General features: G+C 39.9%; 1 protein-coding gene across 2 annotated transcripts; it reads left to right on the forward strand.

Annotated features, from left to right (window-relative positions):
- Nucleotides 1–380: 380 nt before the first annotated feature.
- LOC144665649 (uncharacterized) lies at nt 381–14,808 on the forward strand. Of its 2 annotated transcripts, XM_078526915.1 has the most exons (11): nt 395–2,676; nt 3,682–4,976; nt 5,415–5,478; nt 5,912–6,119; nt 6,534–6,880; nt 7,881–8,116; nt 8,651–8,943; nt 9,896–10,234; nt 11,541–11,700; nt 12,369–12,636; nt 13,381–14,808. In XM_078526915.1, the coding sequence occupies exons 1-11, from the start codon at nt 993–995 to the stop codon at nt 13,686–13,688; spliced, it is 5,202 nt and encodes a 1,733-aa protein (XP_078383041.1). In that variant the 5' UTR covers nt 395–992; the 3' UTR covers nt 13,689–14,808. The 2 variants fall into 2 exon arrangements, with proteins under 2 accessions (XP_078383042.1, XP_078383041.1); XM_078526916.1 differs by lacking the exons at nt 9,896–10,234; nt 11,541–11,700; nt 12,369–12,636; nt 13,381–14,808 and adding an exon at nt 9,613–9,872 and having other exon boundaries at nt 381–2,676; nt 8,651–9,001.
- Nucleotides 14,809–16,427: the final 1,619 nt, after the last annotated feature.

Consider the following 16,427-nt stretch of genomic DNA (forward strand, 5'->3'; position numbering starts at 1 on the left):
AATCAGTGCACTTTCAAAAGCACTAGGGCCAGCAGAGATGAAATCATAAAAGAACCTTACACCCGCTTTCAGTGTTACGTTCATAGCTATCTTTCTTAGGAGACATTTAATTGATGAGTTGCTTATTTGAAGTGAGGCGTTGAATGGAAACATTACGGTAGATGAGGATCAATATGCAGAATTAACACTTTGAGCCCTAGGCTAGGAAGCGCAGACTGGCCTTTATTGCGTGACAGCTTGCGAGTGACATTACAACGGAAGTGGCCACTTTAATATGTCGTGACAAACATAATTCGACATTGATCAATGTGATATTTACGCTCCGTCAATTAAAACCACTAGGAATTAGGCATGTTGTTTGATCTCTGTGTTGACATTAAGAATTACAACAATAAGTAGAACGGAATATAAAGCCTTTCAACTTGGTGGGATTTTTCGTGGTAAATAACTTCTGGGTTAATTATTCTGTCTGTTCTATAAGAAGTCCATAAGGAACCCATTCAAGTGCAGTCGGCTGATAACAAAACTGTCCAATCACTGTGACGCGTTTACTGTACACTTGTGACCGTTAAGGTACACATATTTCAGGAGTTATGGAAAAGATGTATTGTTAATCAAATTAGGATAGCTGGGAAGGTTGGTTCAAAACCAAGAAGTACTTGAATATCGACAAAAACACCTTAAACAGTGAAGTGTAAAGTCATGTAATTAGTAGATTTCCATAAGTTGTGTCTTCGAGCATTGCGTGTTTCGCACTTGTAAATACTCGATCATTTTCTCTTTATCAGTTAATTAATTGCGTGATAATAGCCTTGGTGCCAAAATTTCTCTACCTTCTTGGTCAACAGAAGTACGGATTAAATGCAGAAAATAAGGAAGCTCTCGTGGGTAAAGCTAGGATTGCGTGATTGTTTTTTTGAGCAATATCCGATTATACTTCCGCATAAATTAATTGCATCGTGGTGCGGCATGTCACGACATTGTTGTCTAAGATGGCGTCGCTCGAAACAGTTTCGGCGACGGCAGAGATTTCTCCTCATTTTGACAAACTTTTAAAAGAGGTTTCAAGTGAATTAAGCCCTGAAGAACTCAAGCATGCCGTATCATCTATCAAAAGTGTTTTTAAAGGCAAATTTGAAGATCAGCAAGAGCGAGATTTGTATTCATGTCTGCATTTATTTGCCAATCAAGGTGTCGTGTCAGAGGACAATCTAACTTTGTTAGAGAGGTTTGTAACTCCGAAAACATCCAAGAAGGAGAGCATCCAAGAAAAGATTCAAGGCTTCAAAACAATACGCCAGCAAGAGGCTGTGAAGACAAAAGAAGATCTTACCGGCAGAGTCCACGACTTGGAGAAAGTAATGACAAGGCTAACAACAGGCAGTTCGAGTGTTGTGAATTTGTATGGATCCAGTGGGGTAGGCAAGACAACGCTAGCCATAGAAACTTTATCAAAGTGGCCAGGCAGAAAATTTAAAGCCGACTTTAGAGGAGTAACTGAGATAAAAGGCGTCCACTTTCACGTTCTGAACGCATTAACGGGATCGGAGCAAACGGTCGTAAGCTATGAAGCAAATCCAGTCATTGGTCAAATGCAACAACTGATGCGAGACGGCCAAAGCGACATCCTGTTACTTCTAGATAATGTTGATCATTTTGCGGGAGGAGAAGGAGACGCTGCCAAGGACCAGAATATAAACTTTGTGACGTTTCTCCGAAGACTGCAACGTCTTCAGGGAAAATCAAAGCTGAAGATTTTGTTAACTTCGAGAATTGAACTTCGTCACGGCGATTCTCTCGATGTCGACAATTACGAGGTTAAGGCATTAGATAAATCGGTCTCAAGTGCACTCCTTCAAACCCATGGAAATCTTAGCTTTGAAGACGAACAAAGGGATAAGTTGGTAAAAATGTGCCAAGGGAATCCCCTTATCCTAAACGGAATGGCCGCCATCTTAAGACAGAACATAGCTGATGATAAAAAGCTTCTTGAAACCATAGAGCAAGAGGCAGTGACCGGGATACCAGAAACGGGATTACCACCGACAGAGAAAGTTACACAGGAAAGAGAAATATTTAATTACAAAGAGGAAGGAATTGACAAAGAACAAGAGAACTGCTTGAGAAAAATGTTTTTCTTCCTGCCCAGTAAAAGGCTAAAAGAGAGTGCCGTTTCAATGTCGTTATTCTGTCGTTCTTTCTCTGCCGAAGCAGCCGCTACCATCCTCGGGGTGGACTCTTCGGAGGCTGTTATACAGCTGGAGGGCTTGAGAAATAGCAAAGTAGTAGCGGTTGACCCGGAGGCGAAGGTCCTCTCCTACGACATTCATCCGTTGATGCGAAAGTTTTTAAGGAGCATCGGTAACAGCAACATTTTCATCAAAGTTTACCAGAAGGCAAGAGACAGGTTTTGTAACCTTTTCATGTCCAAAGTGAAGGAAGTGTCAGGTCTTTTAGACCAAGACTACATCGAAGCTTTCAACAGATTTGACCTTGACAAACCAAACTTTGAACTTGCCTTGAACATTTCATTGAAGTCAGACCAACTTCTCATTCCAGAAGAACATCACGATAGTGTCATGATCTGTTATCTCTTTGAGGCCATGCTCGATCAGAAACAGCAAAGGAGCATATTTAACTCTTGGGCCGAAAAGGCAGAGGAGGATGGAAAGGAGGGTAAGAAATATGTTACTGATTTATTTTTTTGATTGGATAATTTTGTTTGTTTTTCTTTTCTTATTCAAGATTTTTATGCATTCCAAACAGTGAGAACTGAAGCATAAAATGAAACATGGCTCTTAAAACGACTGAACAAACATGCAAACAATACCACTAAAAACATAAAAAGAAAAAGAAAAAGTATTGAAACCTAAATAACAAAAATTCTTATAAAAGTGCTGTTTAAGAATTCATTGAGTTTCATGATTGCCTTTTCATTTTGTTCCTGTTAATTTGTTCCCAGTTGCTCTTTTTAATGTTTGAATAACAGAGATAGATACAATTCTAAAGGTACAATTCAATAGGTGCAATAGGTACAACCTATTTTAGAGGTACAATTCTTTTTTTCCCCACATATTTATTGCCACTGTTTTGCATACAAATTTTACAGAGGTACAATTCTGAGTTAAGAAATATAAGCAGTATTGAGTATCCGACCATGTTTTATTGTTTGTTCGTTTAATTGATTTTGATTGATTGATTGACTGATTGATTAATTGATTGATTGTTGATTAATTGTGTTGCTAAATAATAACTTGTGGGCTGATTGATCGATTGACAGATTGAATGATAGATTGATTGATTTATTGATTAATTGATTGATTGACTGACTGACTGATCATGACTGACTGACAGACTGATTGATGGATCACCATTAATCGATATGAGAAGAACAGCATTGCCTTTGCCTGGGTCTGCTATAAAACTGGTTTAGCATTTATTCCATTGAAATGACGAAAACACTTCATCAAGGTGTCAATGACCTAAGCTGGAGTTTGCACCTATTTTAAAAATAACATCTTTGAGTGCGTTTTTAATAAATTTAATGGTTGTCCAAATGCGCGGGCTTTTCCGGAATTCGTATCCCAGTTTAGCTTGCTACGAAGTGAATAAGCCATTGTTCGTGGTCTTTGTCGATGAATATGTAATTTCATGTTTTTGGTCTGTTTTATGTTTTGAAAGGCTCTCTCCTTCGAGCGGAATTGAAGAGCCGAGAAGCTTTGCAGGTCCTTCACCTTGAAGGATGGCAGAAAGCTTTGGAAGTCCTAAAGATGGCAGATGAGTCACTGAAGACAATACAGAAAGAAACCAAAAACAGTAAATCCTTCAGGCTTACTCGAAGCTCGTATCTTTATGTTCAGGGTGAAGTTTACTACAGAGCAGGGAATATGGCAAAATCACTAAGGATCTTGCATCGGTCACTGAAGATAATGGAAGACCTCCTGCAAAGCCACACAAGCACCTCCAGATGCTTAAACGCCATCGGAAACTGTCACAACAAGTTAGGCGAACATGATGAAGCGATAAAGTTCTATACCAGAGCTTATGAAATGAGGAAGGAACTTTCTGGTTCGATGAATCACTTTGACATGCCATTTTTCAAAGGTCAGATCGGTACAGTTTATGAAGGGAAGAGGGAATTCCACAAGGCCATCGAATGGTATAAAGAGGCCTTAGAACTCTCCAAGGAGCTCAAAATCCCGGGAATGATCAACACAGCGCTGTACAACAGAAACATTGCAAACTCGTACGCGTGGCTGAGAGATTTTGACGAAGCATACCAACCTGCAAAGGACGCGTACGAGATTAGGAAAGACATTCTAGGAAACCATCCGTGGACTGCTCGGAGTGCTTTTCAAATGGCGGAAATTTGTCGAAGTTTAGAGGACTTTAAAGAAGCGGAAGAGTACTACGCAGAAGCTTGGGACATTGAAAAATCCCTGGGACAAGGAAACCACAGCGAAATTATGGTCAGGCTCGTTCAAACCTACGAGGCGATGCTTAGAGGCGTGAGAAAGGAAGCATTTCAGAAGGAATGGTTTGAGTTTTATCTTCGTTACTGGGATGAAGAAAGAAAATTCGAAGGATTCGAATTTTCATTGGTCAACAAGAAAGTCATTGATTCAATAAACGAGCGACTCAGTGACTTAAGTGATAGGCAGACGGAGAAGAAGTACCAACGAGAAGCTCTTTGGTTCTATGATGGGGCATGGAATTCTCCAGACACCAAAAAGCTACCACGCCAACAGAGGGAAGACATTTTGCAAGACCTGTTAAGATTGTGTAAAATGCTCCGTGAGAAGGATCTGGTCAAAAAGTACGAAGCCGAGGCATTTAGATTTTATGAAAAGCTGTGGAAAAAGAACAAGGAAACGATGGAGCGACAAGACAGAATTGACATTCTCACTACGCTTGAAAATTACGCTTCATCATTTAAGGACGAGAATAAGGCACAGAAGTATGGGAGCTTGTTAAAGGTAAGCAATGACTAATTATTTTGTGTTCTATTAAAAATCCGCGAATCCGAATCGACTGTCCCCTACTGATTTTTATTTAACAATTAGACTACGACCCAGAGTTTTCTGTGGGCGAATAGTCAACGAGGTGCAGCCGAGCTGACTATCGCTCACAGGAAAACGAGGGCGAGTAGTCTAGTTATTTTAGAAGAAGTTCTAAAGGATTGCAGTCCAAAACTTACAATTTTATGCACTTTTAAGGTAGAAATCAAGAATAATTGTCTCTTCGCGGATTTCCAATAGAAAACGACTGGGTTTCTAGCAATCGCTGTTAGTGGAAAGTCAGCCGTGTTCTATCGGAAATCTTCAACTAGATTGGTTCTCCCACTGTGTTCCGTTGGCTGATAGCACACAATTTTTTTCTTTACCTTATATGCATCTTTTCCTTCATCCATTTAGCAAGTCAAGCAGAGTGGATCAGTAATGGGCTCCTTGCGATCCCTTCTATCATTCGGATCAGCAGGTATTTAAATATAGTAGTATAGGTTTCCAACATCTCTTGTTGTTAAAGATCATGTAAACCAGGACAAATCTGATTTACTGTTTTCCTCTCAGTTGGAAGCTACTTTCTATGTAGTTTCGTTTGGTGAAAATGTACCTACACCCACTTTCAGTGTTACGTGCATAGCGGCTGTCTATTGACATCCATCTTTTGACGTGCTTACAAACAACACGGATCGAAATCCGCTGATCACAGCCCACTAGCATGACCTTTTGACCTTATGGGTTAATTTGCATGAAACCAACAACAGTATACATTGGTTTTGATTGGCTTATTTCAAACAGCACGTCGAAAGACGATGTCGAAAGATGGATGCAGAAAGATAGCTATGCACGTAACACTGAAAGCGGGTGTAAGATCCTTAGCTAAATTTCAGTTCCTTTGATTTAATTAGCTGAACAGCAATCAAGTGACGATGATGATGATTCTGATGATGAGGACAACAATGTTTACGGCGTTGACAGCGATAATGATGATGACGATGGTAGCAATGGCAGCGAAGATATCACTGAGCAGGTGCAACAACTTGCAATGGAAGAGCAAGAGCTGGAGGAGCCAGACAATGCGGATGAACAGGATCCAGACAAGATAAAGATACACGAGTGAGTACCACTTACAACCCTGGACAAAAATAGTTGAGACAAACGAAGATCACACTCCCCTCCCCCCCCCCCCTTTCCCTCTGCTCAATGTTGTTTCGGAATAAGGTTTGCACTTCACCACGCTTTCGGGGAGGGGTTAAAACAAATGAGCTGTGGTATCCAAATTAATGGAAACATGGCAGTGGTGTTTTAGGCACATTTTGTACATAAACGAAGTAAAAATGATATGTTAACCACACTGACCCCAAATCAAGGCAAATCCCTGTGGTAATTCCGTTTTATAAGTGCGCGGTTTCGCCTTGTCACTTGAAGCACCTTATTTACTACACATGTTATCCCAAAGCTGGATGTATTAATCCTCATATCAGTTCAAGAGTGCCTTAAAGATTGTTGTTGTCTTATCTTTCATTTCAGAGGGACAGTAACCAGCGAAGGCGTCCACTGGGATCTCAAAGAAGGGGCTGTACACATGACATTCCCTCGTGATGCTGTATCCGAGCCCACCTTGATAATGGTCCATAAATGGAAATCCCGAGCCTGCTCACCTCAACTCCAAGAGCACGAAGCTGTTGTCAGCAACGTGATTGAAATCTCAACGGGCAGTGACGAAGCTCTAGAATTCAACGCCGACGTGAAGTTGGTTCTGTCTCACAGTGCTCCTAATCTTCATGGGTATGAATTGGTGGTATTCAAGTTGGCAGACAAGGAGGAAAATGAGTGGCAGGAGGTGGATGGAATCGAAAACTTTCGGAGTCTGTCAGGTTAGCTAACTTATTTGCGTCCATGTCTTTACCTTAGAAGCATGATGTGGAGCTGCGTTGGAAAATGGACGTAAAATGTCGAGGTCAAGAGTACCTTATTCACCCAATTTTACATACTGGCAAAGTGTTGTACATGAGGACCAAACTATGCAATTTTCCCTACCCTATTTCAGACCGGACCCAAAATTCAATTCCCTATTCCAGACTAAATTTTACCCAGGAACTAATTCAGTTTGCGTAATCGTTCGAGAAAGGATTCAAATTCCTCTCGTTATTAAATTGCACTTCTCAAAAGATTAATAATAACAGATTGCACAAACCATACTCTATTTCAGACCAAAATGGTCAAATGCAAAACCCGATCTCAGATCAAAACGGCTCGAAAACCATACCTTTTGGCGCCGCACATACCTATATTGCTTATATAAGGGATTCTCCCTTGCCCAGGATGAGACAACCTGGCAAAATGTCCTGAGCTCACCTGCAATGATCAAGCATTCCATCCAGGCGAAAAAGCTTTCTACTTGTCGCCTCATGCTATGGAAAGCGGAATTAAACGCCCGTGGGAACAATTCATCTGACCTCCTGTGTATCTAAAGGAATAGAACAGACTTTACCCATACGAGACTACAAGGAAGAGTAAGAAGTGCGGGCCGATGCTGTTTTGGGGAAAGAACGCGATAGCTTTCTTGTGCAATTGTTGTTAATTGCTTTTATTTTAATTAAGTGTTACCGTCTCTTCTTCTTTTTCTTTGGCTCCGGTAGCTTAGACGGTGTGACCATACACAAGCGGCAGTTCACTCAAGAAACCACATAGGACGCACATCCTTATCCAGTCGTGCACTTGATTTTCATTGGGGTACCCTATTTATTATTTGTAACAAAGGGAGAGAAGAAATGGTTTTATAAAACAATTTTGTTTAAAACTATACAGATTATGCATACCAGACAAACTCACTACGTCATTGTTGTTTTCACTTTGTTAACATATTAATGACAGATATCGAAGACGAATATCCCTCGGCCAAAGACGCTCCGGACTTTTACTTTCCTGTTGTACAAGTCGAGATATCAGAATGTTCTACGTACGCAGTTGTCTGTCGCCTCAAGTCGTCCCCACCTTACATCATCACGGCAAATGGTGGTTTATTTACCCTACCTGAATATCCAAGTGTAAGTGTTGACATCCCTAAGAAGGCTGTTGCACCGAAGACGAAGATTGATCTACAAATAAAGGTAGGCTTGCTTATAAGCGGATGTGGATTAGGAGGTTTACTCACACTAGCTGGTTTGAGTACACTAGAGTATGTGTCATTTGCCAGTTGCAATGCCAAGGCATTTCTGCCGGTGTCAGTATTTAAGAATGCTAAGAGTGAGGGCTTTTTTTGTTAAAGTCTTTAAAAAAGTCTACGTGTTTCAGTTGTCAGTAAGGATTGTTGGCATTGAACAAGCGTTTTCATATTTGATAAAACAAGAAAGGCTGCTCACGGTTACGTGTGAAATTTACATTAAAAAGTCCACGCAATACGTGCAAAAGTTAGAGAAGAAGTTGAACTTAGGTAAGACATATTGTGACTGATTGAGTAACAAATATTGGGGCGTGACTAAGGTCTGAAAGAGCTATTTTCCACAGGACTTTGTACTTTTAAACCTTTCGAACTCCTTGAGTTTATGACTATTGCTGGGGACATGTTATAAATGTAGCCCTGTTTGGTGTCGAATGACCACCAAATGTGTCTTGAAGGTCTATTTCCTTTTACACTCTTCCAGGTGCAAGAAGTACCAGGCGAAGAATTTGAAGGCAAAGACGTCCAGGTTGGACCGATTCTGCGAATCTTCTGCACGGAAGTTGTCGAGTTCTTGAAGCCTGTCACGATCCAGCTACCAGTTTCTTTGGAAGACGAGAAGCAAGACATTCCAGATCTGTCATCATGCCGGGTTAGAGTGCTGTTTCTGAAGTCCGATGTTGAACAGAAAGAATGGGTTGAAATCACTGACGATCTAACGAACCCTCCGAGCATTGATGGGAACATAGTTCGATTCCAGGTCCAGCGCTTCTCAGGGTATGTCTGTAATGTGAAGCGCTTTCGTATGAATTTGTGAAGCTTTAGTATCCACCTTGTTTTAACCCGCTTGTAGTGTTATCTATCGAAATCCATCTTTCGACGTGCTGTTTGAAATGAGCCAATCAAAACCGTGTGTTCGTTTCATGTAAATGAGCCAGCAAGTTCAGAAGGTCATGTTATTAGTGAACTGTGATTGGTGGATTTCGATACATCTTGTTTGTTTAGCGTGTCGAAAGATGGATGTCAAAAGATAATCGCTGTGCACGGAACCATGAAAAAGGGGGAAATAAGTTCAATCAAGTTTGTAGTAAATAATAAAGATTTACCATCTTTATTTACTACAAACTTGATAAATTTGACATTGCTGATCCTAGCAGTATGCAGAACGCGTGTCACTTATCAACCTTGTAAAACAGCCCAGCTCACAAGAAGTCTATCGTTGCTCATGCAGTTGGTTAGAGCGTCCAACCGGTATCTGGGAGGCCATGGGTTCGATTCCCGGCCCATGCTCGTGTCATGTTGAATACTTCATCTTTATTAAGTTCAATCGAGTACAAGTACGAACTTCTATGTAATTTTAAATTCTTCACTTTAACTTTTTTATAACCGGTAACATTTCATGTATTAGAATAAATAATTTATTGAAGTATGATTGGACAGTAAAAGGACAAATTTAGTTTCAGTAACAATTGAGTATTTGCAAAGAAGATAGAGAGACGCTGAAATCAACTGTTGAGAAACAGTCGCGCTAAGGTGGAACTTAAAATAGCTTACTTTTTGTTCGCATACATGTTGGTGTGTAACAGTTCACTTCAAGGGATAAAGCCTGGAGGGCCAATAAAGCAATACCACAGGCCCAGAAGTCCCTTTCAGCTTGAGTTGAAGAAATTAAGCCTTGTCTTTAAAAGTACATCTTCTAATCTAAATCACTCATTTTTCTTTGCTCCAGATACACGTGTCTTTTTGACTGGCGAACAAAAGATTATAGCGTTGCTGGTGTTATTGGGTATTTGTCGAGCCTCATTTGGAGCCCGCCACAGCTGGCAGTGTTCTTTGCTTACTTTCCTCCAGAAGAGCGACCTGATTCTCAAGATATTTTGTACCTTATTTGTTGTCCCTCTCACCTAAGAGGGGAAGTTACAAAGCAGTTACAAGAGACGAAAATTAATTTTCCAAGTGACGCGAATTCCGCCAAAAAGATGATCCCAGGATACGACAAGGCGTATGTTTCTCTCACAGGTGGAATCAGCGCAGTTGACGAAGATGATATGGAAAACTTTTATCTCAGGTAACCTTTAGGCTTAAGGTTACTATTGTCCTTTTTTCGCGCCCATTAATACCTAAACAGTCTTGGCAGCCGTTATCTGGGTCGCATGTAACGCTTTTCCCGCGAGACTACTAAGACTGAGGTGATGTTTTTATAGTGGCGAGATATTTAGTTGTGCGGAGAAACAAAATAAAATTAAACGCAAAAATCAGCTTGAAAATGCTTTAAAGGGTTGATTGCAGTGCTTTCCCAGCCAGTCTTCTTTTGGCTTCATCTCGCCTCTTATTTAACTTTCCTCGAGGTATTTATTAATCCAGTCCTTTGTTAGAGTTTATAACTGCAAAAAATTGTATGATTTCACCATAGTAACTATGATTTCACTGTTAACTGTAATTTGAACAAAGTGATCCAAGTAACAGTGTGTTGTCAGTAGGCCTTAGTTTTTGTACAGGAATGAGAATTTTTTGCAAGGATCGTGTCCTTTTATTCAATGTCAAACGTTGCACGTGTAAAACACCTTTTCCTCAAAATGTTGTAGTTATGAATAGTTGACACACATTTTTACGATTGCAGCCTGAATTCATGTCAACTGACAACATTGTACTGACAGAAGTATTAAATGAAAACCAAATTTGTCGAATTTGGTGAGCGTTCGCAGTTTTTTCTCGAAGCAATTCCTGACATCTCGGCAATATTCACTGAGATAGACTCAAAAGTGCTGCTAAAGTTCGCTCCCTTCTCCTGAGAACTGCCCTTCTGACTTAACCCTTATGCTGAAATTATTCCTAAAACCGCGTTTTTTTACCGTTAATCGATTTTCTTGGCTCCGTCAAAAGTCCTATCGTAAAAATGCACTTTCTGACAATGCAGGAAGATGATGAAATTCATAATTACAATTTTTACTGCGCATGCGCATAAGCCTTTGGACTTTTTGCGAACCTTCCGTTTTCCTTGCTCCTTTCCTTTTCGTTTTCTCTGCTTTCTTATTCCTCATCTTACCTGTGCACCCCTTCTTCTGGCTGAAAAGTTGATCTGAATCAATGGAAAACCCTGGAGGAGATCGATCAAGTACGGGTATTTTGGCCTGTTTTAGCACATTACACAATGATCGTGTTTTTTCGAAGCTCTGTCGGAATGCAGTCAAAGAAGAGGAAGTCGTGGAAAGATCACCAGCGATGCTGTGACGTGATAGGTGACGTCAAAGTGGCAGAAGGCCCCTCCAAAACCGGAATAACGCGCTTAGCATGTTAAGGGTTAAAAGTCCTGATGCAGTTATTTTTTCCGAACAGCTGTCGTCTAAATAAATTGCGATCTGCTTTTGAAACAGGTTTGAAGGTCATGAACAACACAAAGAGCAAGTCGCAGTGCGTGTTATTAATGACAAGGGGATGTCTGGTGTGAAGTTTTACAGCAGCCCAAAACTCGAAAGAGAAAACTTATTGTGTAGGTTGAACTTTAGAGTGTCACCTCTGAAAAGGGATTTTAAGGTAAGAACGTAATCTTTTAGATGCGCCCAGCTTTTCTTTGCACTCGCTCGAGCTATCTATAGGGTGTGTGCACAAAGTGTTTAATTTAATAGGCTTTAATATACCTATTGACCCTCGGACGTAAAAGGTGATTATTTTTGCATTCCATAAGCATTCTGGCTCGATTTTTCATCAATTTTCGTTATTTTCTGACTTTTTAAGAAAATGGTGAAATCCAAGATAGAGGATCCAAGATGGTGGCTCTAATGACGTCACGTGACATCAAATGATGTCACCGCCAACAAAAGTAATGTCATCTTGTAGAGTACGCTAAGGACGTTCTACTTAGTGATGCAAATTAATTTCGCTACGCTTTACTAAGACGGAAACTCTGGGGAGGGGTTCCATCTACCCCCCCCCCCCCCTTGTACGAGCGTGAGGGTATGAGTTTGCTTGTACGTCCGAGGGTTAAGAAAAGACTCGTAGTGCTAAAAAACTGTTAGGTCTTCGTGTGGCATGAAAGGCTACGTAAGATGGCAGTTCCATTTCCAAAAGCGGAGGTTACAGCATGGAATCCCCTTGAAGCCCTGATTTCATTTCAAACTTCTTTTTCTCAACTGACATGATACTAACCCGACAGAAACAAAAGGTTGTTGCTTATGATTCTTCTATCATATTTCCCTCTGCAGACGACCCCGGTGGAGTTTTTTGGCGTACCAGTCAGCGACCAAATATTGTTAGAAGCCCGAGCAAACGATGTGTTGGCAATTTGTAAAAGATTCGACATAGGAACGTATAAAAGTCACTTTGGCATGCTGTCAGGTGGGAATGAGGAGAAAGTACTGCAAAGTTTCTTTGAGGCTCTAGCAGAATTGCGAAGTGAAGTCCAGGATGAAATTTTTGAAGCACTCGTTAGTGAGTTGAAGTATAGCCATGTGGTGGAACGCCTCCATGAAGGTACAGTGTATATGTAAAGCTGACTTTCACGAGAAAAACTAGGGCCTTTTTCAACTGAAATAAAGACGCGAAACAGTGTTGGTAGCCATTTGGGAAAAAATCGAATTCGGTGAAACAGCTTGACTGACAAAACTCCAGTTTCATACATTAAACTGTTTCCAAGGTGGCCTATTTCGGAGTTGTCACAATTTATACCCTTAATTATTCGAAATATGCAAGATCACGAAGCTGGCTTAGATCTAACATCTAAAACTAACAAATTTAACATAGTTATCTTATGCTACGTTTAATCCATATTGTAGCTCTTCTCATAAAACAGCCATTTCTTGGTTGTACAGTAAGTGGAGTTGTTGGGTGTATTGAGTAATAGTTTAGAATACCTGATCAATTTGAAAACCATTATCATATTTTCCTAGCTGTTGTAGCATGTGAAGTCATCGTTCTTCGGCGAATAATAATAAGAAGGAAAAAACCTAGAAGAATTGGTAACTCTGGTTTTTGTAGGGTGAGGTGACTACAACTCAGAGTGCAACTCAGAGTTCGCCTCTCCTTAGCGAAAGCTTCTAATGTCAACACCGGTGTAAAGAGGCAATGGTTTTTTAGAACAAAGCTTTTTCCTGTAAATGGAAGGCACAAACACGAATTCGACCATTTGCATGGGTCTTTCGTGATATTATATCAATTGCGGATAATAGCTTTTCATCAAGTCTTAATTTTACTACATTTTTTTTTCATTCTGTTTAGGCAAAAATGCAGTCAACATACCTGCAACAACACGTAATGAAGTGCTCCGCATTGTGTCGGACAAGGTTGGACATTGTTGGAAAAAACTGGCGAGAGAGCTTAACCTCAAAGAAGGAAGAATTGACATGATATCAGAGGAAGAGAGTGATCACCAAGAACGTTGCCATAAGGCTTTGCAAAGATGGTGTCAGGAAAACGGAGAAGACGCGACAATAAGAAAACTGATGCTTGCACTGAACAAATCAGGACTTGTGGATGTAAACAAAGACGTGATGTATTGTTTAAAAGAGACTAGACCCGCAATCTAAGTCTGACTAGAGGCTGGGTTGGAAGGACAGAAAAAATGGCCTTTATAACAATATTCCCTGCGATAAATGTCGATACATTTCGGTACTTAGTCATCCACATAGCCTGAATGCTGTTTGAGCCGCTTGATGTCCGTTGTTAATAATATTCGGCTTAAGGAGAAACCCATAAGGGTTGAACAACCCTTATGGGTTTCTGGTTTAAGCAAGAGATACGAGATTGACGTTCGTCACTTGTTCGCGAAAGTTTTCAAAATGGAATCTGTATCCTCGCCGGAATTTCCCGATTACCGTAAAATTTTCTATTACGATATAAGATATTATTTTCTTAGTTACTTTCATGACGTCGTAGGGTTCGCATTGAGCGACTTATACCTCGTTTGCACTTGCAAATGCAAACGAAAACAATGTTTACATGCACCGCAAACAAACAAAAAATGTTCACGCGTAAAGAAAACGATGATTGACACATAACGCAAAAGATGCTTACATGAAACGTAAATGTTCAAACAAAACGTAACGTAGCTTCCACACAACGCAAACGTTGTTGATAAAAACACTTTTGTATATACAACTTCTCCAATGTCCTTCCCTTCTCACCCCTTGCCCCCCCCCCCCCCCCCCTTAACTAATGTTAGGACGGATTTATTTGTACAGCACAGTACGCAGTTTAGCGAGGGGGTCTCGGAAGACACAGCAAATTTAAACTTACTAGAATGAAAACAATATTACGCTAAACCGCTTGTATTGCCAATTGTAGCTTTGAGTCGGTTTTCGATCAACTTCTTAGTTAAACACAACGAAAATATAGAACCATTTTATAAAGTTATTCAAAAGTTCAGGGACACATGTACAATTTAATACTTGAGAAGATTTCAATAGTCCTTGTAGGTATATTAGATTAATAGCGACGTAGTGTATTTTATAACGTGTTAATACTGTACAAAGGTGCTTGCGTACGTTGCAAATGTTGTAAATTTTAAACAGTGTTAGATATTTTTAGCGTTCCCTTCTCTCATCCTTCTTGTCGTACAATACTATCTGCGGTTTCCTCTTGTCTTTTTTAACCTTCCCTTTTTATTTTCTCTTAAAGTTGCCTTTTAAAAATAAAATTTAATTTCAATTTTCTATTTCGTTTCACGAGCGTCTCTTGCGTGGTTTATTTAGTTATAGCCTCTTGCACAGACGTTTATTATTTGCTACTTCGCGCGGGCGATATTGATAAGTTCTTCGTAACGCAGCGAACACCACTGATTGATCGGTTTCAGTTATAGGAATGAAAATAATAATAAGGTGCTGTGTAGCACTTTAAATTTGTGTTTTGGTACTATAAAAACGGTTTTTTCTTTAAAAGTGCTTAATTGTTGTCTAGTTTTGCGAGTCTTGCTGTTTACGTCAAGTACTGAATTGCAGCTGCGCAGTAGCATTGAAATGGCTTTTTTGACAACTTGCGTGCACTTGCGAGTCCGTTTGGCCAGCCAACGCAAGTCTGAACGCAAGTTCCATTCAGCTTGCGACTACTTGCGTCCACTTGCGTTACCGTTTGACCAGGGCTTTACACTAGAAAGAGTTTGACAGTCAGTGGCAACGTGAACAGCTGTGCTGAGGACTAACATACATAGGGTCTAAAATAAATTTCAAGAAACACGGTAGAAGTTATAAAGAGAAACGGTTGGAAGTCTAATTATAGGATTGTTCACAGTTTACCACACTATTCGACTGATAGATGTTGTCTTTTTGGGTTAAGGTGGCCCGCGGCTAATTCCGGGAGCGAAGGTGCTATTTTTCAAATCGAATTTTAGGCATGGAAACCTTAACCGATTTTTCTGATTTTTGGTAGTCGAAAAAACAAATGTTTAAATTTAATAAAGCTTTAAAATTTGGAACAAACAAAAACAGTGAACACGAAATATAAGCACTTTTAAATTAACCTATTTTTTAATAAAACGCGAATATTTTCTAAACGCGAAGATAGATTTTTTTCTTATTGCTGTCAATAAGTTCAAATTATCCAAGAATTCATGTGAGCAAGTTTCAACGAAATCGGCTGGGTAGAAATTGCTGCACAGTTGACTGTTAGATTTTAGCTTAAAATTATTATGCTTGTGTATTTTTGCCAGTTGTTACAACAACGCTTGTGTAATGTTTTGATTACATTGATTATTTGAAAGCTTAATACCAGCTAAAACAATGCTGAAAATTCTGAAAAGATCGGAAACTCCTAGCAAAAGTTATAAGCAAATAAAACAGAAGATGTATACGGTGCGTAAAGTGTATTTTTTAAAATATTCATTGTTTTTCGAACTACAAAAAAACTACCGATTTTTTTTTTTTTTTTTAAGTATGAGAAAATCCAGCATGTACACAAACGGCCTTATCTAGTTTCGTGTGTGTAGACTGGATTCAACTCGCCGAATTTAGTACGTGAAGATGGCTACCTCTCGTCTTCCATTTTGAAGCGCTTTGGAAACCCTTGTGTTCCAGTAAATTATTCAAACTTGCCGCATTCCCTAGATTTTTTAGCACCTTGAAATAAACGGGCGTTCATTTCCAGGTGCTAAATAATCTTGAGAATGCGGCATGTTTGAATAATTTACTGTTAGTTGAGGGGTTTCCTGAGCGCTTTAAACTGCAGGACGAGAGGTAGCTATCTTGAAGAGCCAAATTTGACGAGTTTCATCGAGACTTCACGCTCGAAACTAGATGAGGGCGTTTGCTTATATGTTGGATTTTTGCATACTA

This window comes from Oculina patagonica, chromosome 9, assembly GCF_052425735.1.
Source record: "Oculina patagonica isolate OP01 chromosome 9, crgOcupat, whole genome shotgun sequence".
Taxonomy (NCBI): Eukaryota; Metazoa; Cnidaria; class Anthozoa; order Scleractinia; family Oculinidae; genus Oculina; species Oculina patagonica.